At 51.9% G+C, this 27,294-nt stretch overlaps 3 protein-coding genes across 9 annotated transcripts in view; 1 reads left to right on the top strand and 2 right to left on the bottom strand.

Annotated features, from left to right (window-relative positions):
- Positions 1-1,060: 1,060 nt before the first annotated feature.
- GDPGP1 (GDP-D-glucose phosphorylase 1) lies at positions 1,061-12,356 on the bottom strand. Of its 5 annotated transcripts, none has more exons than XM_063652942.1 (5): positions 12,242-12,356; positions 11,938-12,012; positions 7,990-8,046; positions 4,664-5,645; positions 1,061-2,451 (listed from the first exon to the last, which is right to left on the bottom strand). In XM_063652942.1, the coding sequence occupies exons 4-5, from the start codon at positions 5,634-5,636 to the stop codon at positions 2,402-2,404; spliced, it is 1,023 nt and encodes a 340-aa protein (XP_063509012.1). In that variant the 5' UTR covers positions 5,637-5,645; positions 7,990-8,046; positions 11,938-12,012; positions 12,242-12,356; the 3' UTR covers positions 1,061-2,401. The 5 variants fall into 5 exon arrangements, with proteins under 5 accessions (XP_063509012.1, XP_063509013.1, XP_054306383.1 ...); XM_063652943.1 differs by having other exon boundaries at positions 4,821-5,645; XM_054450408.2 differs by lacking the exon at positions 1,061-2,451 and having other exon boundaries at positions 3,213-5,645.
- Positions 12,322-16,331, top strand: CIB1 (calcium and integrin binding 1). Its single transcript, XM_054450412.2, has 7 exons — positions 12,322-12,696; positions 12,828-12,862; positions 14,234-14,342; positions 15,057-15,207; positions 15,351-15,469; positions 15,559-15,647; positions 16,076-16,331. Exons 1-7 carry the CDS (start codon positions 12,646-12,648, stop codon positions 16,095-16,097), a joined length of 576 nt encoding a protein of 191 aa, XP_054306387.1. The 5' UTR covers positions 12,322-12,645; the 3' UTR covers positions 16,098-16,331.
- Positions 16,332-16,916: 585 nt separating this feature from the next.
- The window catches only part of SEMA4B (semaphorin 4B), a 44,847-nt gene continuing 34,469 nt past the window's right edge, over positions 16,917-27,294 (bottom strand). For all 3 annotated transcript variants that reach the window (XM_054450403.2, XM_054450405.2, XM_054450402.2), the window contains 11 exons: positions 26,676-26,774; positions 25,488-25,599; positions 25,101-25,214; positions 24,816-24,967; positions 22,843-23,024; positions 22,595-22,745; positions 21,407-21,617; positions 21,189-21,304; positions 20,759-20,925; positions 18,930-19,015; positions 16,917-18,669 (listed from right to left, as the gene is read on the bottom strand). In XM_054450403.2, the coding sequence (XP_054306378.1) occupies positions 17,930-18,669; positions 18,930-19,015; positions 20,759-20,925; positions 21,189-21,304; positions 21,407-21,617; positions 22,595-22,745; positions 22,843-23,024; positions 24,816-24,967; positions 25,101-25,214; positions 25,488-25,599; positions 26,676-26,774 (2,130 nt within the window). In that variant the 3' untranslated portion in view covers positions 16,917-17,929. The remainder of the gene's footprint in view (positions 18,670-18,929; positions 19,016-20,758; positions 20,926-21,188; positions 21,305-21,406; positions 21,618-22,594; positions 22,746-22,842; positions 23,025-24,815; positions 24,968-25,100; positions 25,215-25,487; positions 25,600-26,675; positions 26,775-27,294) is intronic.

Raw genomic sequence — 27,294 nt, 5'->3', positions numbered from 1 at the left:
CTCAGGTGATCCACCTGCCTTGGTCTCCCAAAGTGCTGCTGGGATTACAGGCGTGAGCTACCGCACCTGGCCTCAGCAGTCTGTTAACTGGATTCCCTGATTCTATTCTTCACTCCATCCATCCTCCCCATTACAGCATAAGTATTCTTCCTCAAATGCAAAGCTGTTACTCCACATTAAGTATTCTTCAAGGTTTCCCATTAGATCAAGTCTAAACCCTCTTAGTACATGAGGCCCTGCATGAAGAATTCTGATTATCGTTTTTTGTTTTGTATTTTTTTTTGAGATGGAGTCTCGCTCTGTCACTCAGGCTGGAGTGCAATGGTACGATCTTGGCTCACTGCAACCTCTGCCTCCCGGGTTGAAGCCATTCTTCCACCTCAGCCTCCTGAGTAGCTAGGATTACAGGCGCATGCCACCACACCCAGTTAATTTTTGTATTTTTGTAGAGACTGGGTTTCACCATGTTGGTCAGGCTGGTCTTGAATTCCTGACCTCTGGTGATCTGCCTGCCTCGGCCTCCCAAAGTGCTGGGATTACAGGAGTGTGCCACTGTGCCCGGCCTCTGCATGAAGAGTTAAGCAAAAACGTGGGGAGGTCCTGGGCTGGGTCAGCATTTCCTACCATACTCAAAGCCCAGGGCTCAGAGTACAAAGGGCCCCTACATGTTTCCTACTCAGCAGAAAAAGCTGCAGTCCAAATGCCCTTCTTGAAGATTCACAAAGCATATAAATATCTGAGAAATACCACCAGAAAGAAAACCCATTTTACTTTCCCCCTTTTATATGGAGAAACATATTTGAGTCAGGGAAGGCTTTCCTCTAAACATCAGTCCTAGGGAGAAACTGGGAAAACCCTGATATTTGGCTTATCACTTTGGACGCAAAATCCACTTTGCTGTAATGGTCATCCGAACTCCCTTCAGAGAGCAAGCAAGCAAAATCAAGTGTGATACTGGAGCTTATGCATGCAAAAGCTTGCAAAAAGTATTAAGGAAAAATTACTGCAGTTTACCAAAAATATGAGGGTGGTCAACATTTTCTGCTAGAATGTTAAACTGTTTTTCTTTTTCTTTTCTTTTCTTTTTTTTTTTTTGAGACAAAGTCTCTCTCTGCCGCCCAGGCTGGAGTGCAGTGGCGCGATCTCGGCTCACTGCCACCTCCGCCTCCCAGGTCCAAGCAATTCTCCTGCCTCAGCCTCCCGAGTAGCTGGGACTATAGATGTGCACCACCACGCCCAGCTAATTTTTGTATTTTTAGTAGCGACGGGGTCTCACCATATTGGCCAGGCTGGTCTTGAACCCCTGACCTTGTGATCCACCTGCTTCAGCCTCCCAAAGTGCTGGGATTACAGGCGTGAGCCACCACACCTGGCCTAAACTGTTTTTCTTATAAAATGGGTTATGGACGCATATTCTGCTTTATCACAGGGAGACTTTGTAACATCATTTGGGATGTAAAACCTCTAATGAAAACTTGAAACTAAGGCTTTATACAGGCCTGGGTATAGGGAGCCAACCACCTGAAGGCCTAAGCCAGGGCTAGGACCCACATTTTGGGAAGCAGAGAAATCAAAACCCTTCCTGGGTGAGCCCACTCAGCCAGCAGCCAGAACCCACGTGTGTGAGCCTCCTTTCACCCTTACACTATGAACAGGGACTCTCATTCCTTCAGGATGTTTGAGGAAGGAGTGGTGGCGGTGATAATCTCTGTTGAGAGCTAGACCCAAGACTTTTTTTTTTTTTTTGAGACTGAGTCTTGCACTATCGCCCAGGCTGGAGTACAGTTGTGCAATCTCAGATCACTGCAACCTCCACCTCCTGGGTTCAAGTGATTCTCCTGCCTCAGCCTCCCAAGTAGATGGGATTACAAGCGCCTGCCACAACGCCCGGCTAATTTTTGTATTTTTAGTAGAGATGGGGTTTCACCATGTTGGCCAGGCTGGTCTCAAACTCCTGACAAGTGATTTGCCTGCCTCGGCTTCCCAAAGTGCTAGGATTAAAGGTGTGAGCCACCGTGCCCAGCCAACCCAAGACTTCTTTTACTTCTGCTGTATAACACTCAAGGGAGCTAAAAGGAAAATGAGATTTCACACCCACATACTCTCTTAGAATAGTGTCTACTGACTAGTTCCTCTGGAACCAGTGTGAAATCTCTGGAGTAACAGGACAGAACAAAGCAATGAGATAAAAAAAAATTTCCCACATTGACTCAGATGCAGATAGAGGAACGACGACTTAGCTCTGGATTTTGTGTCTACATCAAGAGGAGCTTCTAAAGTGCTTGGGAAAGACCCCAAGAGGGATGGCTGAGGCTCAGGAAGGGCAAACCGTTAAGGACAGCGCTACCTACCATGGGAACCACTGACTGCAGAGGCGGTCACAAGCACACATTGTCCCAGCTCATCTTCTGGTACCTGCCTGTGCTGCGGTCCCGACTCCAGCTGTCTGACCTTGAACAAAGTACAAACTGTCAGTCTCCATCCCCTGTTTTGAATGTGGGTATTAAGAAGACTCAGGCCGAATCGCTTGAAGCCGGGAGGCGGAGGATGCAGTGAGCCGAGATCGCGCCACTGCACTCCAGCCTGGGCAAGAGAGTGAAACTCCGTTTCAAGAAAAAAAAAAAAACAACTCAGGCCAGGTACAGTGGCTCATGCCTGTAATCTCAGCACTTTGGGAGACTGAGGTGGGAGGATCTTGAGGCCAGGAGTTCGAGACCAGCCTGGGCAACTTGGCAAGACGCTGTCTCTCCAAAAAAATAGCCGGGTGTGGTGGTGCATGCCTGTGGTCCCAGCTACTAGGGAGGCTGAGATGGGAGTATTGTTTGAGCCCAGGAGGTTGTAGCTGCAGTTAGCTGTGTTCATACCACTGCACTCCAGCCTGGGTGACAGTGACCCTGTGTCAAAAAAACAAACAAACAAAAAACCTGCAGCAAGGTGTGGTGGCATCTTAGCACTCTGGGAGGCCGAGGTGGGAGGATTTCTTAAGGCCAGGAGTTTGACAGCAACCTGGGCAACATAGCAAGACACTATCTCTACAAAAAATTTAAAAATTAGCCAGGTGTGATGGTGCACACTTATCGTCCCAGCTACTCAGGGGGCTGAGGTGGGAGGGTGGCTTGAGCCCAAGAGTTTGGGTCTGCAGTGAGCTGTGATTGCACCACTGCACCCCAGCCTTACAAAAAAAAAAAAAAAAAAAAAGACGGGCACCTGGAAAGTTGTGACGACACTGTGTTTTTACATCAGATGTCAGTGAAGAGCATTCAACTTGGTGTTGGGGGCTAGAGGAAAGCTCAAGGTGGCTGGGAAAGTGAAGGAGTGGGGCATTTGGGTGGAGCAGGGCTAAATGGAAAGAAGGGACGAAGAAATAAAAATAAGTGGTGAGCAAAGGGGAATAAACAGAGAGGCTGAGAACAGAAGTGGCAGCTCAATACTGGAGGCACATGCACTATCACCTTGCTAACATTTGGTATCAAAGGAAGACAAAGTCCAAATGTAAAATCAGGAGTGTGTAACTGTCACACACACTCCTTTTTAACACCCCTGGGGCTTGAACAAGAAGAACGGGGAGAGGTAGCAGATACATTCAAGAAGTCTTACTCAGTAGAATTATTCCAGGCTTTCTCCCCTTTAAAGAGACCATTATCAGCTCCCCTTTAAAGAGACCATTATCTTTCTCCCCTTTAAGAGATCATTATCAGCTCTTTCTTCATCCTTCTTCTTAGGCTGAGACAGGTGAGAAGGCAGCCATGAAAACAAATGTCCAAATGACCATGATGGACAGTGCTCTGGAAAGGGACTCATCAGGTAGAAAATGAATACATCCTGGCTGGGCGTGGTGGCTCACGCCCGTAATCCCAGCACTTTGGGAGGCCGAGGCGGGCAGATCACCTAAAGTCAGGAGTTCAAGACCAGCCTAGCCAACATGGTGAAACCCCTTCTCTTTTAAAAATACAAAAAAATTAGCTGGGCATGGTGGCAGGAGCCTGTAGTCCCAGCTACTCTGGAGGCTGAGCCAGGAGAATCACTCGAACCCTGGAGGTGGAGGTTGCAGTGAGCCGAGATTGTGCCAGTGCACCCCAGCCTAGGTGATAGAGCGAGACTCTGTCTCAAAAAAAAAAAAAAAAAAAAAAGAAAAAGAAAAGAATCAGGGGCTCACTCCTGTCATCTCAGCACTTTGGGAGGCTGACATGGGAGGACTGCTTCAGCCCAAGAGTTCAAGACCAGCCTGAGCAACATGGTGAAACCCTGTCTATATAAAAAAATACAAAATCACCTAATCGTTAAAAAAAAAAAAAAAAAAGCCAGGTGTGTGGCTGTAGTCTCAGCTACTCAAGAGGCTGAGGTGGGAGGATCACTTCAGCCCCAGAGGTCGAGGCTACAGTGAGCCAGGGTCATACCACTACACTCTAGCCTGGGTGACAGAGTGAGACCCTATCTCAAAAGAAAAGAAAAAAAGAACATAAACACATCCAGAAGTATCATTGCTCTTCCTGGGACATCAGGGCCACCAGTGTTGCCTGTACCTCTTCTGCCTGGGATGGGGGCAGCCGACAGTCCTGAATGAGGGCCACAGCAGCTGCCTCTGTCAGGCTGCTGAAGTCCTGGGATGTTTTGATAGGGAGGTGCCCAGCGAGCTCACAGAGGGCAACATTGAAAGCCTCACCATCCTTTATCCCAAAGCTGGACTTCCGGGCCCACAGAATTACTCGGACCCCTGTGAGGGCTGAGGAAGGTGATGTCTTTCCCGGCGGAGCTCCCCGGGTCACAAACAAGTTATGTGCAATCTCATGGTCAGTCAGGTAATCAGTGGCCCGACATACCCTGCTTATCAAGGACTCCAAGTCAGGCCCTGGCCCACGAGTGTAAAAGAGGAAGCCGGGAGCTGGGAGGCCCTGGAGCAGATGCAAATGGCCTCCAGGGTCCAGAGGCTCGCTTGGCGCCTGCTCCACGGGCAGTCTGTGGGCCAGGTAATAGCCATGCAGGTGGAGGTGGTTCACCGAGGCCAAGCCTCCCAGGCTGTTGAAGCCGACACGGAAGCCCGGGTGTAAGCTCAGCAGCACAGCCTCAATCCCCGCCCTCAGTGCACCCGGCAGCAGGCGCTGGGGGAGCTGGCGGGCAGGCTCAGGCACCAGCAGCACGTGGCCCCACTCCAGGGGGCTGACGTTGATCACCACGAGGATGTCTTCTTGCAGCAGAGTCCCAGGGAGATCAGGCTCCCGGTGTAAACGGAAGAGGACTTCTCCGGGCCGGATCTTGTTGAAGTTGAACTGTTCAGGGTCAAATGCCTGCCTCACGCTCTTGATGGTCTGCGGGCGTCTCCTCTGCACACCACGCTCCACATTCAGCTGAGCCACGAAACCCACAGCACCAGGGAGGATTTGGGTCTGTAGCTCCCCTAGGCGGTAGCGAAACAGCCCCAGCTCCACCCGCTGCTTCCAGGTAGAGCAGAGTGCAGCATCAAAGGGAGATTGCGGCAGAGCATCCAGGATGCCAGGTGCATTTCTTGGCCACTGAATCCCTTCTGCCATGAGATCCTTCTGCCCATAAACAAAGTCAGGAATGGCTTGCCCGTCCCAGTCCTCATTGTTTGGAGGTAGCAAATAGGAAGTTTCGTTTGAATCATGTGGAAGAGCCATAGAGCTGACCTGAAATAATCATAAAAGATGAAAAACACATGATGGTAACCCACTTCCAGAGATTTTAATTTTATTTATTTATTTATTTTTTTGAGATGGAGTCTCACTCTGTCACCCAGGCTGGAGTGCAGTGGCAGTGATCTTGGTTCACTGTAACCTCCGCCTCTTGGGTTCAAGCAGTTCTCCCGCCTCAGCCTCCTGGGCAGCTGGGGTTACAGGCAGGCACCACCACGCCCGGGTAATTTTTGTATTTTTAGTAGAGATGGTGTTTCACCATATTGGCCAGGCTGGTCTTGAACTCCTGACCTCGGGTGATCCCTTTGTCTTGGCTTCCCAAAGTGCTGGGATTACAGGCATGAGCCACCATGCCCAGCTTATTTATTTATTCTTTTGAGACAGTTTCACTCTGTCGCCCAGGCTGGAGTGCAGTGGCGTGATGTTGGCTCACTGCAACCTCCACCTCCCGGGTTCAAGTGATTCTCACGCCTCAGCCTCCCAAGCAGCTGGAATTACAGGCACCCGCCACCAGGCCCGGCTAATTTTTGTATTTTTAGTAGAGGCAGGGTTTCACCACATTGGCCAGGCTGGTCTTGAAATCCTGACCTCAGGTGACCCTCCCCTCTCGGCCTCCCAAAGTGCTGGGATTACAGGCCTGAGCCACCGTGCCTGACCTATTTATTTATTTATTTATTTATTTATCACTCTGTCACCCAGGCTGGAGTGCAATGGCACTATTTTGGCTCACTGCAACCTCTACCTCCCAGGTTCAAGCGATTCTCCAGCCTCAGCCTCCCAAGTAGCTGGGATTATAGGAATGTGCCACCACAGCCAGCTAATTTTGTATTTTTGGTAGAGACAGGGTTTCACTGTGTTGGTCTGGCTGGTCTTGAACTCCTGACCTCAGGTGATCCACCCGCCTCGGCTTCCCAAAGTGCTGGGATTACAGGCGTGAGCCACCGCGCCCAGCCACAGCCTATTTTATTTTGAAACAGGTTCTCACTCTGTCACCCAGGCAGGAGTGCAGTGGTGCAAACACATCTCCCTGAAGCCTTGACCTCCCAGGCTCAAGGGATTCTTTCACCTCAGCATCCCAAGTATCTGGAACTACAGGCATGTGCCACCAGGCACTGCTGAGATCACGCCATTGCACTCTGGCCTGGACAATAAGAGTGAAACTCTGTCTCCAAAAAAAAAAAAAATAGATAGATATATAGATATGGTTTGGCTATGTCTCCACCCAAATTTCATCTTGTGATTCCTATAATCCCCACTTGTTGTGGGAGGGGCCCGGTGGAAAGTAATTGAATCATGGGGGCGGTCACCTCCATGCTGTTCTGGTGATAGTGAGTTCTCATGAGATCTGATGGTTTTATAAGAGGCTTTACCTCCCTCTTTGCTCTGCACGTCTCCCTGCTGCTGCCATGTGAAGAAGGATGTGTTTGCTTTCCCTTCTGTCATGATTATAAGTTTCCTGAGGCCTGTCCACCCTTGCGGAACTGTGAGTCAATAAAACCTCTTTCCTTTAGAAATTATCCAGTCTTGGGTATTTCTTCATAGCAGCGTGAGAACAGACTAATACACACACACACACACACACACATGTTATGTCTCATATAGATCAACTATTTTTTCTTTCTAAAAATTATATATATTGAGTAAATTTTTTTAATGGAGAAAAAATAAACATAAAATATAACCCTTTGTTACAATGCCTAAGGAAAAATCACAATTTATGTTTAGCTTCATTTTCATACATAGATGGATCTTGACTTTTTAACCAATCTTCAACTGTTGTTTTTATAGGTTGTAGCTAGTTTCATTCTATTATACACAATGTAGCAATGAACATCCTGTACACTCACACACTCATCATTGAACACGTCATGTTTCTATTTTCCTTTAAAATAAAATCCTGGTATACCACTGGGTCAGAGTAGGTCCATGTCTCAGGTTTTGGTTTGGTTTGGTTTTGTTTTTGGGAGAGACAGGGCCTTGCTACGCTGTTCAGGTGGTCTCAAATTCCCATGTCTCAGATTTTTGATTCACACCATCAAACTGCCCTCCAGAAAATCACACCTGAGTTCCAGTGTATGAGTGCTCAGGGTTTCAAAGATGACCACTTCTTTTGTGGGAAAAGCTTTTCCATGTTCCATAGTGATTCCAACTGGTCATGCATAGAAACATTTGGGTGAGGATGGCACCAGTGTGTGTGTAAGTGCCCAGGGCCAACCTTTCAAGGGGGAAATTAGTGCCTGTCTTCATCTTCCCCGTGGCTGCCTGGAGACCTGGACCCAGCACTGTCAGGGAGAGGGGTCTGCCACTGGCCCAGTAGGATGTCAAAAGGAGGCATTACCTTAGTAGAGTCACTTCAGTCCAAGTTTGGGTTTCTTCAGCTTTGCTGGTCCAGAAACTTCATGGTAATAAAACAGAAAGGAAACAAAACATATAAAAAATTACATATCAAAAGTCAAGCTAAGTTGAATGGGTATTGAGGCTTAGTTTGCAAGATGAAAATGTTCTGGAGATTTGCTGCACAATATCGTGAATGTGCTTAACACTACTATACGCTTAGAAATGGTTAAGATGGTCAATTTTTTTTTTTTTTTTTAAAAGAATCTCACTCTTGTCAGCCAGGCTGTAGTGCAGTGGCATGATCTTGGCTCACTGCAACCTCCGCCACCTGGGTTCAAGCGATTTTCATGCCTTAGCCTCCTGAGTAGCTGGGACTACAGGTGTGTGTCACCATGCCCAGCTAATGTTTGTATTTTTAGGAAAGACTAGGTTTCACCATGTTGGCCAGGCTGGTCTCAAACTCCTGACCTCAGGTGATCCGCCCGCCTCAGCCTCCCAAAATGCTGGGATGACAGGCATGAGCCACCGCATCTGGCCAAAAACGTTTAAAAGTGAAGCTAATCCTTCGAGCTGGAGCTGCAAGGTAAAAGACAAAAAAAAAAAAAAGTGAAGCTAAGCATAATTTTGATGATAAAATGTAGTATCTTATTCTCACCTTACTGCATGTCTACCTCCCAGTCTCAAGCAATCCATCCACCTCAGCCTCCCAAGTAGCTGGGACCACAGGCACGTGCCACCAGGCCTGACTAATGTAGTATCTTATTCTAATAAAAGAGAATCTTATCTGACAGGTGAAAAAATTTAAAATGAGATAATAAAAATAATACAAAACCAAAAAAAGGAGAAAAAAAAGAGATAATCTTAGACATTTTTTCAAATAAGATATAAAGATGGCCAACAAGCACATTTGGGATGTTTAACATCATTAATCAATAAGAAAAGGCAAATCAAAATAACAATGAGGGGCTGGGTGCGGTGGCTCACACCTGTAATCCCTGGACCAGCACTTTGGGAGGCTGACACGGGTGAATCACGACGTGGTCAAGATATCGAGACCATCCTGGCCAACATGGTGAAACCCTGTCTCTACTAAAAATACAAAAATTAGCTGGGCGTGGTGGTGGCGCGCACCTGTAGTCCCAGCTACTTGGGAGGCTGAGGCAGGAGAATCACTTGAATCTGGGAGGTGGAGGTTGTGGTGAACTGAGATCATGCCACTGCATTCCAGCCTGGTGACAAAGCGAGACTCCATCTCAAAACAAAAAAAAAAAGGGAAAAAAATAAAATTACAATGAAGTCCGGGTATGGTGGCTCACGCCTGTAATCCCAGCACTTTGGGAGGCCAAGGTGGGTGGATCACGAGGTCAGGAGTTCGAGACCAGCCTGGCCAATATGGTGAAACCCCGTCTCTACTAAAAATACAAAAAAATTAGCCAGGTGTGGTAGTGGGCATCTGTAATCTCAGCTACTCGGGAGGCTAAGGCAGAAGAATCGCTTGAACCCAGGAGGCGGAGGTTGCAGTGAGCTAAGATCGCACCACTGCACTCCAGCCTGGCGACAGAGTGAGACTCTGTCTCAAAAAAATAAATAAAATAAAAAATAAAAGTATATCAGCAGCTCGGTTTTATCACTGTACCAAGAGTTGATCAGGTATAGGAGGGACAATATGCTAACCAGATTCACCAAGGACTACCACATGATTCAGACTGCGCATTTAATAATTTACCATGAGAGGCCGGGCGCGGTGGCTCATGCCTGTAATCCCAGCACTTTGGGAGGCTGAGGGAGGCGGATCAAGAGATCAGGAGATCGAGACCATCCTGGCCAACATGGTGAAACCCCGTCTCTACTAAAAAAAAGACAAAAATTAGCTGGGTGTGGTGGTGCACTCCTGTAATCCCAGCTACTCAGGAGGCTGAGGCAGGACAATCGCTTGAACCTGGGAGGCGGAGGTTGCAGTAAGCCGAGATCATACCACTGTACTCCAGCCTGGTGACAGAGTGAGACTCCGTCTCAAAAATAATAATTTACAATGAGAAATGTGCCAAATGGCACAAAAGGTTCTTGCTGGCTGGTCAGTGTACAAAATGAATCAGGAAGCAAAATGAAAACCAGAAGGTTGTTCCATGAAGGGTTCAGAGCCAAGTGAAGTGGCTGAGAGATCTAGATCACAGCTGGTCACCAGGCACAAAGCTGACCCTCATGTCTTCACTATAAAGAGATACTTATGGCTGGGTGCAGGGGCTCACGCCTGTAATCTTAGCACTTCGGGAGGCCAAGACAGGCGATCACCTGAGGTTGGGAGTTCGAGACCAGCCTGACCAACATGGAGAAACTCCATCTCTACTAAAAATACGGAACTAGCCAGGCGTGGTGGCACATGCCTGTAATCCCAGCTATTCAGGAGGCTGAAGCAGAAGAATTGCTTGAACTCGGGAGGCAGAGGTTGCGGTGAGCCGAGATCATGCCATTGCACTCCAGCCTGGGCAACAAGAGTGAAACTCTGTCTCAAAAAAAAAAAAAAAAAGACAGATACTTATTACCATGCAGCCTTGGCTTGTAAGAGGCAAACAAGGTCTATTTAGTACAGCAGACATAATGATAGCTTCTTGCTTTTTGCCTAAGCTTTTACTAACAGAAGACTAACTCTTTCTTGGACAGAAAGAGCCTGCTATTAAGAGAAAAATGATCGGCCAGGCACGGTGGCTCATGCCTGTAATCCCAGCACTTTGGGAGGCCGAGGTGGGCGAATCACGAGGTCAGGAGATCCAGACCATCCTGGCTAACACGGTGAAACCCCGTCTCTACTAAAAATACAAAAAAATTAGCCGGACGTGGTGGCGGGCGCCTGTAGTCCCAGCTGCTGGGGAGGCTGAGGCAGGAGAATGGCGTGAACCCAGGAGGCAGAGTTTGCAGTGAGCCGAGATGGTGCCACTGCACTCCAGCCTAGGCGACAGAGCGAGACTAGAGAAAAAAAGAGAAACATGATCAGGTTGGGATGGGCCTATACCCTAGTTATCTTTTTTTTTCTGAGAAAGAGTCTCACTCTGTTGCCCAGGCTGGACTGCAGTGGCACAATCTCCACTCACTGCAACCTCCAGCTCCCAGGTTCAACCATGCCTGGCTAATTTTTGTATTTTTAGTAGAGACAGGGTTTTGTCATGTTGGCCATGCTGGTCTTGAACTCCTGGCCTCAAGTGATCTGCCTGCTTTGGCCTCCCAAAGTGCTAAGATTACACGCATGAGCCACCGCGCCTGGCCTTGAGTATTTCTACAATGATGGAATGTACATGTTAATACAGTGGGTCTTATTAAACACGTGCTGCCAAGGAGAAGCACTGGGTATTCTTCAAGTGTAAAGTAGATTCCTAGGCAGTCTAGGGAGTCAGGAACGGCTTCCCTGAGGATAAGATGGAAGAGGGAGTGAGGGCCCAAAGTGGCTGAAACACAGAGAGCCAATAGGAGGAAGTCCAGTTACAGAGGGCCAGGATTTGGGTTTTTAACCATTTAATGGTTATAAACTGAGACTAACATGCTCAGATTTAGACTTTACAAAGATCAGCAAGTATAATCGATTGGAAGGATCAAGAATTAATCCCAGCCTGACCAACACAACCTCCACTTCCTCCTCCCAGCAGTTTGGAATCCTTACCTTTTGCAGTAGTATACGTTCATTCATTTATTATAAATTCGATAATATTTACTGAGAGCCTACTATGTGCCGAACATTATCCCAGAGGTTAAGAGGGGACAAGAGCAAAGGGCCAGCAGCCTAGGGGTGAGATGGAGTCAAAAGGACGGCAGGTCAGCTGGAATGATGAGAACAGCAGTGGAGAGCCTTTAAAAGTGCCTTGGACTGGACCGATTACCTTCTAAATGCCGGCGCCCGGAAAAATCACTAAAACCCTTTGGACTTACGTATTTCCATCTTTGTAAAATGGGAACCTACCTTGCAAGGGATGTTGCAACAATCGAAGAAAACTATGCACAGTACTTGACATCCAGTGGGTCCTCAGTAAATAGCCTAAGAAGGAAGCAAGGTTATGGTTACTTCTGGAAGAGGTGGCTTGGGGGCTGCGACAGGTGCAGCGCTTGCCTAATGATAACATCTAGAAAAGCCCTTGCTGGGCAGAGGGGCAGCCGACGACCCCGGCCACTCAGCGAGTCTCCAGGTTTCCCGGAAACGCTAGCTCCAGTGACTTCTCAGACGTCCCTATCGGACCCCACCCAGGGCTGCCGCCGCCACCACCTACTGCAGCCGAAGCGGATGCTCCTCGCGACTTTCCCCGCAGCCGCTGCCGGGGCCACAGCGAGGTCACGACGCCCGTGACGCATACGCAGCCAGCACGCACGCGCGCGGCGTGGCCCGCCCCCGCCCGCCCTGGAGGCGGGGCCGTGAGTCCTGGGCTCCGCCCCGGAGCGTCGGGCCCCTCCCCGGGCCCCGCCTCCAGCTCGCCTAGGACCGCTCGGAGCCGGCAGTTCGCCTACCAAACCCAGCTGGGAACGCCTGGCCGCTTTTAGGAGGGGGCGGGCCCGGGGGTGGTGGCCCCAGGAGCGGTTGCCGCGGGGACTGGGCAGTGACGCGGCCCAAGGGCGGAAGTGAGAAAGTTGTCTGCGTCTCGAGGCGAGTTGGCGGAGCTGTGCGCGCGGCGGGGCGATGGGGGGCTCGGGCAGTCGCCTGTCCAAGGAGCTGCTGGCCGAGTACCAGGTGCGCGGGACGCCTGGCCCTAGGGAGCTCGCGTGCGGGCCTCTTCTCGGGAGCAGGATCCGGGAGCTGGCTGCGGGGCGGTCGCGGCCTCCCAGCGGTCCGCTAATCCCCGCTCTGGCTTTGCCTTCCAGGACTTGACGTTCCTGACGAAGCAGGAGATACTCCTGTAAGTGCTGCCTTAAACCCTGCCTCCGACCCCGGGATCCTCTAAAGACAGCTTCGGGGGCGCTGTCCCGAGGGAGGGGCGGGGGCTGGCCTGAGGTCTGCAGAGGAGCAGGAGCTGGAGGCCCGGAGACCTAGCCCGGGCTGCGCCCTCCTCCGGGCACGCCCTCCTTGCCCTCGCCTGAGGCCCCAGCGTGGCACCGCGGAGCTGCCTTACAGCCTCCAGGAAAAGTTAGGCGCTCTTTGACCCTGAGCTCCACTAGCTTCAGCACTGCCGAACTTCCTGCCCCAGTCCGGCAGGGGCCGACCTTGCCCAGTGGCTAAACCACAGAAGCCTTGGGGAGCCTGGCTCCTTCTCCCAACTTTACCTGACTAATACAGTAACCGTTATCGCTTTCTGAGCACTCACCATGTGCCAGGGACTGTGCTAAATGGTTGCCTGCATTACCTAATTTAATCTTTAGGAGAGAGGTATTGGACAACGAACAGGTTCAGAAAGGTTTGGTAACTGCTTAAGACAACACTCTGAGTAAGTAGATTTGAACTTGGGCTGGAAGCCCTTTTGCCAGATTTATGCAGGCCAGGGCACTTTGAGTGAGGAGGTGCCTGGGCTTCCTGTGGCAAAGATAATCTCATGGGAAGGAGGTGGAGGCTGAGGAGGAGGACAGTTCAGTGTGGCTGCTAAAAAGGAGGCTTTGAGGGCAAGAGATCCCTGGAGTGAAGGTGAGAATGAGATTTTTGGTTTTGCTCTTTTCTCCGTTTTTTTTGTTTTTTGTTTTTGTTTTTGTTTTTGTTTTGGAGACAGAGTCTCGCTCTGTCGCCCAGGCTGGAGTGCTGGGGCACGATCTCGGCTCACTGCAGCCTCTACCTCCGGGTTCAAGTTATTCTCCTGCCTCAGCCTCCTGAGTAGCTGGGATTATAGGCACCCGCCACCATGCCCGGATAATTTTTGTATTTTTAGTAGAGAAGGGGTTTCACCATGTTGCTCAGACTGGTCTCAGACGCCTGACCTCAAATGCTCCACCTGCCTTGGCCTCCCAAAGTGCTGGGATTACAGGTGTGAGCCACCGTGCCTGGCCAATTCTTTAGGGCCAACTTCTGGCTCCTTTCCCAACTTCTTCATCCCTTGGGGATCTCTAGAATCAGTGCCAAGCACATAGTAAATGCTCAGTAAATACTCATTGCAAGAATAGACTCCTAGGCTGTACTACCTTGTGACATGTTCTTTTGCTTACTGTTGCCTGATGACTTGGAAGTTCTGTGTACGTGGTTTTAGCTCCTCACCTGGTTGATAATGAGCAGCAGGCAAGGAGTGGGAATGAACACAGGGGAGACCCATCGCTGAGAACACCGACAGTTCCCCTCTCTCTACCAGAGCCCACAGGCGGTTTTGTGAGCTGCTTCCCCAGGAGCAGCGGAGCGTGGAGTCGTCACTTCAGGCACAAGTGCCCTTCGAGCAGATTCTCAGCCTTCCAGAGCTCAAGGTGCAAGCGCTCCCCGCCCCCCTTGACACCTCTCCCACTACTCCCTCCCTGCTAGACCCCCTAACTCCATCTGCCACTAGCTTTGAGATCATGGGGTCACTGGTCCCCATTCTGGTCATTTTTCTGCTTAGTTCTAATTTTCTAGGGGCAAGGACTTCACCAAAATCACCTGGCAGAATTATCTAGAATGGTGCTTTTCAAATGGGGATTCTAGAGCATAATCTTGGAAGTTCAAAGAAGTTTTGTCCCTTAAGAGGAGTTGAGTTACCTTATTAAAGTTTGAGGAACCGTATTCTAGAGGCTGATTGCCACTCCGTAGGGCTGCTGCAAAATTTCTGTGCAAAGGGCCTGGCCCAGTGCCTGTAACACAATAACTGTTCATTTAAATATTTGTGTTTTAAAATAACCAGCCCATCTCGTTCCCTTTGTTTAGGATGACTTCTTCTTCCTTCTCTGCCCACACTTATGTTGTATGTGACCTGCCTTTGGGTTAAACACTTGACTCCCAGGAAGCCATCTCAGTCCCTTCCCCAACTGGGTCAGTTTGCTTTCCTGTGCTCCCACTGCCCTCCATGTTGGCCCCAAAGCACTGATCGTTCACCCCCACGAGCCTGAGCTCCCTGGTGCTGGTCCTGTGACCTGCTCTCTCAAGTTTCTGGTAGGGTTTAATGAGTGTGTGACCTGGGCCACGTCCTGTGACGTTTGTTCTCCTAGGCCAACCCCTTCAAGGAGCGAATCTGCAGGGTCTTCTCCACATCCCCAGCCAGAGACAGCCTTAGCTTTGAGGACTTCCTGGATCTCCTCAGTGTGTTCAGTGACACAGCCACGCCGGACATCAAGTCCCATTATGCCTTCCGCATCTTCGGTGAGAACCAGGAGCAGCCCGGCAGGACACCACTCCTTCCCACGTGGGCTTTGTGGTGGCCCTGCTTGGGAAATGGGCGCCGTTTGGGGAACCTCAGAGCCCCTCCCAACCGTGTCTTTTGGCTTCCTGTGTCTGCTCTCTAGACTTTGATGATGATGGAACCTTGAACAGAGAAGACCTGAGCCGGCTGGTGAACTGCCTCACGGGGGAGGGCGAGGACACACGGCTTAGTGCATCTGAGATGAAGCAGCTCATCGACAATGTGAGCAGCTGACCAGGCCCTGCCCCCAGCTGGGCCTGGGAGCGGGAGGGAGGGGTTGAGGCTCCGGCCTGAAACTCTCCCTTTCCCAGATCCTGGAGGAGTCTGACATTGACAGGGATGGAACCATCAACCTCTCTGAGTTCCAGCACGTCATCTCCCGTTCTCCAGACTTTGCCAGGTATGACAGTGGTCCCCCTTCATTCTGGGTACCTGCAGGTTCCGACCTGCTGCCTCTGGGCCTAGGGCATTGCTACAGGAGGTGGTGCCAGGGTGAGAGAAAGCCCCAGTCCCCACACACAGGGCCAGCAAAGCTGGCAGTCTCGCCCTGGGCAGGGGCAGCCCTCCTTGTCAAGGCCTCTCCCCTTCCCACTGCCATTGTCATTGCTCTGGGTTTGTACTAATTAGTAATAAAGGTTTAGAAGCTCTGACCCTGTCTGTGGGTCCAGAAAGCTCCCTCTGGATGTCTCAGTGAGTTCTTCCAGAGGGGGCTGACACACGGGACACAGCCCGTTCCAAAGAAGGGTCTAAAGGGAGAAGGGGGCAAGTTTGGGTTTAGTCCCTACCCTCCTCTTCCAGCAGAAAACCCACCCCTTTTCTCTTGTTCAGCTCCTTTAAGATTGTCCTGTGACAGCAGCCCCATCATGTATCCTGGCACCCTGTCCAAGAACCTTTCTACTGCTGAGCTGTGGCCAAGGTCAAGCCTGTGTTGCCAGTGCGGGCCAAGCTGGCCCAGCCTGGAGCTGGCACTGTGCAGCCTCACTCCGGGCAGGGGCAGCCCTCGTTGTCAGGGCCTCTCCTCACTGCTGTTGTCATTGCTCCATTTGTGTTTGTACTAATCAGTAATAAAGGTTTAGAAGTTTGACCCTATGTGTGACATGAGATACACTGGTGTGAGGAAGGACTGGACTTCTCTTCTAAGAGCCTTCAATCATCCTAGGAAGAAGCAGCATATTGAGCAGAGGCCAGTGGGAAGTCAAGCCGCACCCATGCTGGCTGTCCCCATGGGAGGGTGTGAGGATGAAGGGGCAGCAGGAGGCGTGGTACTCTCCTGTACCCTGATTGGGGTGGTGGTTAGATGAGTCTCTATATGCGTCAAAATGTAGAGAACCGTACATCAGTGAAGTCTATTTTGCTGCGTGACTTGAAGAATTAAAAACTTTGACAAAGGGCCCCCCATCCCATCCCATCCCTTGTGTCCCTACCCTTGCTAAACTGAATTGGCGATGCAGAATAAAGGGGTTGAGGTAAACACAAGGAACCCCTTGCCTCTGCCTATCAGTGCATTAAGCTCCCCACCTCAGAGCCGCCCCACAGGGAGATGTTGCTGACCAGGCTAGGCTGACTCTGGCTCACTTGACCCTGCAAAGAGGAGGTTCAGAACCTCTCAGAACTCAGAAAACTAGACCTACCTCAAAAAGCAACTGTCCTTGAAGAGGAAGAGCCAGGATTAAACAATAATTCTTCAGACTTTATTAAAAAATGACATAAAGTGCATCTTATTAAAAAATATATAAAAACCACATAAATTCAGGGCCCCTGTGCTGGGCAGTGTTGCTATCCCTTAGAGTGGAGGAAGGTGAGGGATGGAGGGTGAATTGGGGACTGGGGAGAGGACCAGGGTACAGTTAGTTCCTCGTGTTTGAGTTCAAAGATGGAGCGAGGGTGGATATGGCAGGAAGGGACACACGGGTTCTCACGCAACAATGGAGGAAGGCAGGCAACAGTCTCTTCCTTGAATTCTGAGGGAAAGGCGTACATTGTCACTAAATCTCTCCTGAGCTCACGCTGTCCTCTTGTGTGGCCACAGCCTGATACAGGCCGGAAAGGTCCAGGAGTTGGGTCCGAGCCCAGGACCTGGTGAGGGCCGCAGTGCCAACCTAGCCCTCTGGTCCCTGAGGTGGTGGGATGATGGCAGCAACAACTACATCCTCGGCTGGCTGGCAAGGCAGAACGCACGGAGCCCAAGCTGGTCCTGAATCTGCAGTGAGACAGGGCAGCTGGTGGCAGCGGGATAAGGTGGAAGGTGAAGAGGCCAGTTGGTGAGGGTTTCCAACTCTGTCTCAACCACTTTGGATGCATCCCCAGTACCCCTGGGAGGCCATGAACTGGAGCAGCCGTGTGTGCTGCATTCCATGCTATCTCTTCCCTCTCACTCTAGTTTCACATTTTGAATTGTTTTTTAAACAAAGGGCTCAGTTTACATAAGGAGCACTGTTCCACCAACCTAGGCAGGCCCCCATATTTGGCCAGGACCTCTGGGGCCATGGCTGTTTGGGTGTCTGGGTGGTAGGAGCCTCGCTACTTGACTGGAGAGCAGCAGGCCAGCTGGCTCCAAGGCTCCCAAGGGCTGGGCACCACGGTTGTGTTCCACGAAGAGCAGAGCGGAGGGGAGGTCCAGTTGACCCTCTCCGAGCATTCACAGCCCCTGAAGCCAGGGCAGCGTCCTCTGGAAGTCAGCTCTCACACCACAGAGTCACGGATCTCCGAGCCAAGGCGGACCCGGGGCCGGGGGCACACTGGGGATACCTCCACGAAGCTGTCTTGGATGCTGAGTGGCCTCTTCTCTGACTCAGTGAAGACTCGGGCCCCCGGGGGGCTGTCTGACAGGGCCTGGTACCCTCGGTGATCAAGTGGAGTGCTAGGGGGGCCTAGGCCGTTGAGTGGGCGGGTCTCGGGGGGCAGCACCACAGGGCAGGTCTTGGGGTGCACGCTGGCACATTCCCCCTGCTTCAGGAAGACTTTCATGCTGTTCCGGTGCCGGTAGAGCAAGAATAAAACTGGGAACAGCACGGCTAGCACAAAGAGCGTGCACATCACCAGGAACTCCTTCCAGTAGGACTTGTCTGCACCCCAGCTGGCCCTGCCACCAGCTGGTGCACTCACACGCGATGTGCTGATAATGACGGGTACATTGCCACCCTGATCTGTTTGGTCTGCCACCCCATCCTCCACCACCTCTGGGCAGTAGCTGGCTACCAGCTGCTGGAAGCCCTCCTCTAGTGACCAGCACTGGAACTCCCCCAGCTGTTGGGTGCCCACCAGCAGCAGGTCCCCAGTGGGTAGCACGTGGCAGGAGGCCGAGGCATTGACAGGGGCCCCGTTGTGCAGCCAGAGTCGGGTCGCCAGGTTGGAGAGGAGTGGGCAGGCCAAAGTGTTCACTGTGTTGGGCTGGAACTGGACTTGCTCACATGGCTTCTCACCTGTAGGCAGAAAAGGCATGGGGTAGGGGGGTGCCAGTGTCCACAGTAGCTCCAAGCTCCCCTGCCTCCCTCTGGGCTATGCCCCTGGTGCCATGATGGGCAACTCTGGGGACCCCTGGGACTGAGTCTTCCTGGGGACCTGCTTACAGGGGTGGGGGCAAGGAAGCGAGGAAAGGCATTTATAACATTTGTGCCTGGGGGAGCCTTCCAAGCACACTTGTCCCCACCTCTCTCCTCCACCTTTTGAGGGGGCACCTCACCTGTTGGTACAAAAGACAGGGACACAACCGAAGACGCGCTGCAAAGGTCCTTGGCACTGGCTCCCTCGATGTCCTGGATCCACGGCCTGAGGACCAGAGGGAATTCTGGGATTGGCCAGGAAGTCCCCTGAGCCCACATTCCCTCACCCCTCACTGCAGACTTGGGCCTGGGCAAGGGCCTTTCCTGAGCTGATTCCCCACCCACAGGAGTCAGCATCTCCTCTGTCTACACATTCTTTCAAGTCAAAGCTAAGATAACACTTCCCTTAATTACATAAACAGTATGTACCCTCAGTGGCCAGGCACGGTGGCTCACGCCTGTAATCCCAGCACTTTGGGAGGCCAAGGCCGGTAGATCGCTTGAGCCCAGGAATTCAAGACAACCTGGGCAACGTGGCGAGACCCCATCTCTACAAAAAATAGAAAAATTAGCCAGGCATGGTGGCGCATGCCTGTGGTTCCACCAACTCAGGAGGCTGAGGTTGGAGGATCACTTGAGCCCAGGAGGTCAAGGCTGCAGTGAGCTGTAATCACACCACTACACTCCAGCCTGAGCAACACAGAGAGACCCTGTCTCAAAAAATAATAACAAAAAATAGTATGTACCCTCAGAAAAACATTGGAAGGACAGCTGGGATCTGTATGTATAGATCTCTCTCTTTTTTTCTTTTTTTTAATTATAATTTTTTTTGATGTGTTCTCATCTTTTTTTTAAAACAATGCACATGCATACATCTGTGTAATAAAAAATAAAGGACAGTAATTCTGGATACACTCAGGAGACAGATAACCAGGCATGAAGGATGTAAACACTACAAAAATCACAGCATCTACCAGCCAGTGATCATGACAGTTAACATTCTGGGGTGTCCCTCCTGGCATACGCACCAAAACTCACTTGGTTTTTGTAAAAACTGACACCAGATGTATCCATATGTGAAGCAAGAACACTACAAACAGGACAGTTCCCAATGTTATATGAAATATATGAATGTTTGGCCAGACGCGGTGGCTCATGGCTGTGATCCTGGCACTTTGGGAGCCCAAGGTGGGCAGATCATTTGAGGTCAGGAGTTCGAGACCAGCCTGGCCAACATGGTGAAACCCTGCCTCCACTACAAATACAAAAATTAGCCGGGCGTGGTGGCGGGCACCTATAATCCCTGCTACTCGGGAGGCTGAGGCAGGAGAATCGCTCGAACCCGGGAGGCGGAGGTTGCAGTGAACCGAGATTGTGCCACTGCACTCCAGCCTGGGCAACAGAGCGAGTCTCAAAAAAAGATAAATAAATGAAATGAAATGAAATGAAATGAAATAAAATAAAATAAAAGGATTTTTGTTATCTATACACATATGTAGTAAAACCTGAGAGAATACTATATCAAAATCTCACTGTGATTCTCTCTAGGTGGTGGGATGAGGGGTAGTTTTGGTTCGTGTTCATCCCTATTTTCTAAATGAACACTTTATAATCCAAATAGGTTATTCTGAAACCAATTTTTACTGGGTTTGTTAATGGGCTGTTTCCTAGCCCTACTATTACTAAAGCATGTTCACATGCTAATCCACATTTTCCTGCAAGGCTTTTCAAAGCTGTGGTATTTCATACTTTACCAAATCATGTCCTCATTTTACAGGTAGCCAAGATAAAGACATAATTTCCTGTCTGAATTGCACTTGAGAGGAAGCAGGAGAGCTAATTAATAATTATGCTGAGACAGTGGACATAAACGAGGCCGTGTGGTGGTCCCGAGGAGGGCCCAGGATGGTGCTCTGAGGCCACCTGTGCAGGGCTGGACAGATGGGAAGGGGCCTTTGGGAGTGCTCACCTGGCGGCCAGCTCAGGCTGGTAGAGGCTGACGTGCTTGCAGCTGGAGCCGCTCCAAGCACAGTAGGGGTCCCGGGCGAGGAGGCAGTCCCCACAGCTCCGGTACAGGCTGCAGTTGGCCATGGGCACCTGGACTACGCCCGAGTGGGAGGCCGCATACAGCAGTCCCTGCGCAGCCAGACACAGGGATGAGAAGCAGACACGGGCAGCCAGGGCCCTCACCCATGGCCACCCGGCTTGTATGCCTCCCAGAGCCACCCCCAAGAGGCCTGTTATGTAACTGGCAACCCCCATTTCTAATAGCTCATGACTGGACCCTTTATCTTTCCATCCTCCTGAGGCAAGGGAGGAGAAGCTGGGTGGGGACTGCTTGGTGCTAATGGAGGGCACCCCCCAAGTACCCTGCCAGGATTCCTCCTTGGCCTGCTCACCCTGTGGGTGTCCAGGAGCAGATTCTGCACAGGCTGTCCCGATGAGAAGATCTGCAGCTCCTCAATGATGTGCACCCGGGGGCCCACACTCACTGCCTTGTGAAGCCGGCCGTCACCTGGGGTGTGGACAGGACTCAGGCCCTGGTGGAGCCCACTGCCCATGACCCACCAGTCATGTGCACCCCTTCCCCTGAGCCTGCTGGGCTGCAGACACTTACCAGTGCCCAGGAAGAGGACATCGTAGGTGTGGTGCAGGCCAGGGACGCGGTGTACAGCCACGCGCTGGTAGCGAGCCTGGGGCTGCAGCAGCAGCATGCGGCTTCGGACCTGCCCATCCATCAGGAAGTGGTCCTTGAGGAAGTTCAGCACGCGATCTGGGAGCTGCAGGGATGAGTTGATCTTCCTTTCCCGGGCACTGTTGGTGATGCACTGGGGAGAAAGCAGCGGTGTGAGGCCAGCCACACCTCAGGGCAGCAGGCAGGATGCGGGCCCTGCTTCCCCAGTGGACAGTAGCGGTGTCTGTCCCCTCGCCCGGAGCCAGGGCATATCCCTGGCAGTGCTCTACAGAGCCGGTGTGCACATCTGAGGATGCAAGGACAAAGCCCAGGGTGTGGGGAAACCGAGTGCTTGGAGGGCTTCCTTGCTGTGCCTCCTCCCCGCCCCCACCCCAGCCTCATATGCCCAGGGGCCTCAAGAACCAGGACCACACTCCCTGCTCCTCCGCACCCTTCACCAGTGCTCTCAGGAAGCCCTGGCTGGGCAGAGCGCCCCAGTGCACTCGGCAGTTCTTTCCTGCCCTGCCTGGGGCTTCCTGAAATTCTGAGAGATGCTCCACACCATCTGTCAGGGGCTCCAGCAGGACCCAGCTCCAGCTGCCCACAGCAACACCGGCTCGCTGACACACCCTCTTTTGGTTTCCCTCCCTCCTCCTCTCAACCTTCCTATTCCTTCATGCTGCTCCCTGGCATCACCTCCCCAATAAACTATTTGGCATGTGTATCCTTGTCTCAAGGTCTGCTTTCAGGGTAGCCCATTAGGCTAGAAGGGAGGAAGAAAGGATTATTTCCCCACAGCTTGCCCATTCAGTCACTTGATAATGAAATAAGGAGCTTGCAGCTGAGTAGGGGAGAGCACCAAGTGAAGAGACGATTGTAACAGCCTGCAGCAAGTGCGCTGATGGGGACACACTTGTATCCTGAAACAGAACTGAAGATATTCTGACATTCATAGTTATATCTAACCTAGTAGACAAGCAGGCCTGGGCCTATATCCCCATAATAAAGATGAGAAAACAGATTCAGAGAAGCCAAGTGATCTGCCCGAGGCTAGGCAATCTTGGTCCCAGCATGGTGTGGGGACCCACATCTTCCCAGCACCTCTTCTGGGTGCAGGGAGCCAGTACCCACCGCTCCAGGCCGGGGTATGGGCACCGGGTGGGTCACGGTGTACCACTGCTGCGTCTCACGGTTCACCTCCTTGTAGAGGCCATTGAAGACCCTCTGCACGTCCTTCATGGTGAAGACACAGACGGCAGAGCCTTCTGTAGTTCCCCTGTGCCTGCAGAGGAAATAACCAGATTAACCCAGGAGCCCTGGGGGCCCCAGTCCCAGCCACCCTTCACCCTTCCATCTCCAGCGAGGTCTGGAGGCCCTACCACTGAGAAGTGAAGACCCCATAGAAAAGGGTGTCACGCCAGTCCTGGGGGCTGGGGCTCAGCGTGAAGACGTCCTGCAGCACGTTGAAGGGGAAGCCGTCGTCGGGCCGTGAGCACAGCAGCTGGGCCTTGAGGAATGAGGTCCAGCGCTGCTGCAGCACTCGCTCTCCACCCTCATCGCCCTGGAGGGAGAGGCAGATGGGCTGGGCTTAGGCACACGCTGAGCCATGACGGGGATGCATGGCACAGGACTGCCTCGATGGACCCACCCCAGACACCAGGACTGAAGGGCAGGAGAAGGCCAGGACCAAGTTCCATCTAAAGTCAGGAAGAGCAGTGTACACATCCATCAGGAGGATGGTCCTTACTGTGACTAAGCAGAGCCTTCCTAAATATGGATGCGATTCACTGCTGAGCAAACAAGGCAGCCAAAGGACCCCAATATAGCCTAATGCCATGGTCGTGAGTGAGTTAATAATGTAAGTACAAGGTCGGGACTGTACTTATATTATTAATGCCTATAATCCCAGCACTTTGGGAGGCCAAGGCGGGTGGATCACTTGAGCTCAGGAGTTTGAGACCCTGTCTCTGCTAAAAATACAAAAAAATTAGCTGGGCATGGTGGTGTATGCTGGTAGTCCCAGCTACATGAGAGGCTGAGGTGAGAGGATTGCCTGAGATTGGGCAGCGGAGGTCGCAGTGAAATCTCACTGCTGCACGCCAGCCTGGGTGACAAAGTGAGACCCTGTCTCAAAAGGGAAAAAAATATATATATAAATACACAGAGTTACATATATGCAAAACAAACAAACAAACAAACAAAAAAACATTCGGAGGGAGCATTCTAAAATGTTACCAGTGACTCCTTCTTGTGCTGGGGTGGTGGGGTAATACTCATAGTTCACATTTAGTCACTGCCCACCACATTTCTAAGAGCTTGGCATGGATTAATTAATTCACATAACAACTCTGAGGTCAGTGTTATTATTCCTATTTAACAAATGAGGAAACTGTTAACCGAGGGGGTGAGGGACTTGCCCAAGATCCTAGGCCAGCAGGGTTTGAACTTGGGCAGTTGGCCTCTGGGGTCTGTGCTCTCCAGCTGATGCTACAGTGCCTCTTTATCTTGTAAGTGATTTTTGTGTGTATAGTTCTCTATTTTCACTTTTTTTTTTTTTTTGAGACGGAGTCTTGCTCTGTCACCCAGGCTGGAGTGCAGTGGCACGATCTCAGCTCACTGCAACCTCCACCTCCCAGGTTCAAGCGATTCTCTTGCCACAGCCTTCCGAGTAGCTGGGATTACAGGCGTGCACCACCACGCCCAGCTAACTTTTGTATTATTAGTAGGGATGGGGTTTTACCATGTTGGCCAGGCTGGTCTCAAACTCCTGACCTCAGGTGATCCACTCACCTCGGCCTCCCAAAGTGCTGAGATTACAGGCATGAGCCACCATGCCCGGCTATTTCCACATTTTTTAAGTAAAAAAAAAAAAAAAAAAAAAATGGCTGGGTGCAGTGGCTCATGCCCGTAATCCCAGCACTTTGGGAAGCCGAGGTGGGTGGATTGTTTGAGCCCAGGAGTTTGAGACCAGCCCGGGCAACGTGGTAAAACCCCATCTCTACAAAAAATACAAAAATTAGCTGGGCATGGGGGCGCACACCTGTAGTCTCAGCTACTCGGGAGACTGAGGTAGGAGAACTGCTTGAGCCCAGGAGGTCGAAGCTGCAGTGAACCGTGATTGTGCCACTGCACTCCAGCCTGAGTGACAGAGCAAAGATCCTGTCTAAAAATAAGAAGAAAAAAAAGAAAAAAGTAGTAAGATATTTTAATTTAAAAGGTGAGAGAGAAAAGCTGTTAGCCAAGCTGTACTCCCTGGGGGATGGGAAAGGCCATGCATGGATGTGGGTGATCTTGCAGCTGTGGAGGCTTTGAGGTCCCTGGGGTGGCCACCCTGTTGGCCCGTTCCCCTCACCTTGCAGATGCGGGCAACGCGGGACACAATGGTGTTCTCAAAGAACTCAAATTCCTGGCCAGTCTCGCTGAAGAAAAAGTAGATCTTGTCATCATCGCCTTGCAAGCTGCCCAGGCTTTCAGGAATGTAGGCTGAGGCCACAAAAGCTGGGTCTGTAGGGACCAGGTCAGGAGCTCAGAGTCAGCCCAGGAACCCTGGAGACAGGCCCTGCTGGGGGAAAGTGTCCCATTCTAGGGCCAGGTGAACAGGATCCCTGCCCTCTGAGTGGTGGCAAGAGGACTTCACCTTGCAGCCAGTTGAGGGAGCTCTCGGTCTTGGTGGGGCGAAGGCTTTGGCTCCGGGAGATGGCCGGGTCATTCCCTTGGAAGCTGCTGACTGTTCCAGTGTAGAGCTCGCCATCTGCCAAGAAAACATTCCCATGGGAACAGGCTCCTCAGCACGGCCCCTTCTCCCTGCTCAGGGCCCAGAGTGACCCCAGCACTGCCCGTTTTGTCTGTGGTGGGCAGAGAAGGAAGCTGGAACTTGGAAAAACCAAACCCAAGGCAAGCCCCTGGCCATTCTGTCCCCTTGGAAATAAGCATGGCATGGACCCAGCCTGTCCAAAGCTAGCCCTCTGGCCCTGCGTGCCCCTACATGGAACCTCAATGAACCCATCCTGCCCTCAACACTCACCAACCACCAGGGCCGTGGACTTGAAATTCGGGTCAAAGGGACAACGGCCCTTGCCATCTTCTAGGAGGACATTCCCCTTCTCGTCCCTTGCCAGGGTGAAGTTCTCCACGTTCTGCAGGAGGGCGGACACATGGGCTCAGGGGCACTCCAGGGATGAGGAGCGGGCTTGGTGAGAAAAAGAGAGGAGTGCAGGAAAAGGCAACTCTGCAGGCAGGTGAGGTGTGCGGGACAGAAGGGGTCAGGTGTCAGGGAGGCCGTCCTCAGCCAGGACACGGTGCTGAAAGGTTTGAACCCAGACAGTCGGCCTCTGGAGAGGCCTCACCCAGACACAGTGCCGCACTGCCTCACAGTGACCCGACGCGGGACACGTTATCAGACCCACCTGGCGGAGGAGGTGAGGCTTAGAAAATGATGTGAGCCTGGCCGGGCGCAGTGGCTCACGCCTGTAATCCCAGCACTCTGGGAGGCCGAGGCGGGTGGATCATGAGGTCAGGAGATCAAGACCATCCTGGCTAACATAGTGAAACCCCGTCTCTACTAACAAATAGAAAAAATTAGCCAGGTGTGGTGGAGGGCGCCTGTAGTCCCAGCTACTCAGGAGGCTGAGGCAGGAGAATGGCGTGAACCCGGGAGGCGGAGCTTGCAGTGAGCCGAGATCGTGCCACTGCACTCCAGCCTGGGCGACAGAGCGAGACTCCGTCTCAAAAAAAAAAAAAAAAAAAAAAAAAAAAAAAAAAAATGATGTGAGCCTGGAAGGGGCAGCAATGTGATTCAAACCCAGGCGTGTCTGACCCCAAAGCCGGGCTCCAACTCACAGCATCAAATGCCACCCTCTGCTAGGGGTGTGTGCTGAGGAGGGGGTGTACAAGATAAGACAAGAGAATCAAGCAAAGGAGAGGGAGAGATGCTGGAAGAAGCAGGAGAGGGCAGCAAGGCCTGGGTGGCACAGGATCTTCATGGGTGAGTGACTGCATGTGCCCCCGCCTCCCTGCACAGGGACACATGGCTGTCAGGGCTGAGCTTTGTGCCAGGGTGTGGGACCTCAGGGCTCTTGGAGGCCAGTGGTACCTAGAAACCTCCCTCTGGGCCCTGCCTTTCACCCGGGGTCTACGCTACAGAACTGGATCCCTGGGGCAGAAAGAGGGGCAGTTCCCAGGCCAGCCTCAGGGCTGAGGACAGGGCACTCACGATGTAGGTACACATGGGGCTGAAGGCTGCTGTGCCACAGGTGAACAGGTGACTGCCGCTGAGCGGCAGGAGGATCTTGATGTAGTTTTGACAGTCGCGCTGGGGGGAAGAAGCGAGGGGATGTCAGTCCCATGCCCAAGCATGCCACCAGGGGGCACCGCCGAGCCCTCCCCCACGACACCCAGGCCCGGCCTCTGCTCCCAGGACTGGGGATGGGGCACTCAAGTCTAGGAACAAAGAACCCACGGGTTTTCTAGGGGCACAGTGGAGCGTGCATAGAGTGTGTGTAGAGTGTGTGTGCTGCAGGGAGCCCAGGGGCTCAGCTAGTTTTGTGACTGGCAAACTTTCCTTCGGCCTAGGTGTGAGGGCACAGAATCCTACCTCCTTGAGTTGTACTGGCCCCCAGAAGCGTCCTTGAAAACCACAGGCCCCTCCCAACCAAGCTGCGAGCTGATGAAGCCACAGCCCAGAGCAGGAGGAATGCTCAGCCCTGAACCCTGAACCCCAGATTCATGCATCACCTTCAAGTGGGTGTCTAACTGGCACCTGCAACCAAGCTTCTTTCTGGTCCTCCCTAAAAGACACGCTTCCCCCCGAGATCTTGCCACTTTCATTAATT

Source organism: Pongo pygmaeus, chromosome 16 (genome assembly GCF_028885625.2).
Source record: "Pongo pygmaeus isolate AG05252 chromosome 16, NHGRI_mPonPyg2-v2.0_pri, whole genome shotgun sequence".
Classification (NCBI taxonomy): Eukaryota; Metazoa; Chordata; class Mammalia; order Primates; family Hominidae; genus Pongo; species Pongo pygmaeus.
This window is presented reverse-complemented; position numbering and strand designations above follow the sequence as displayed.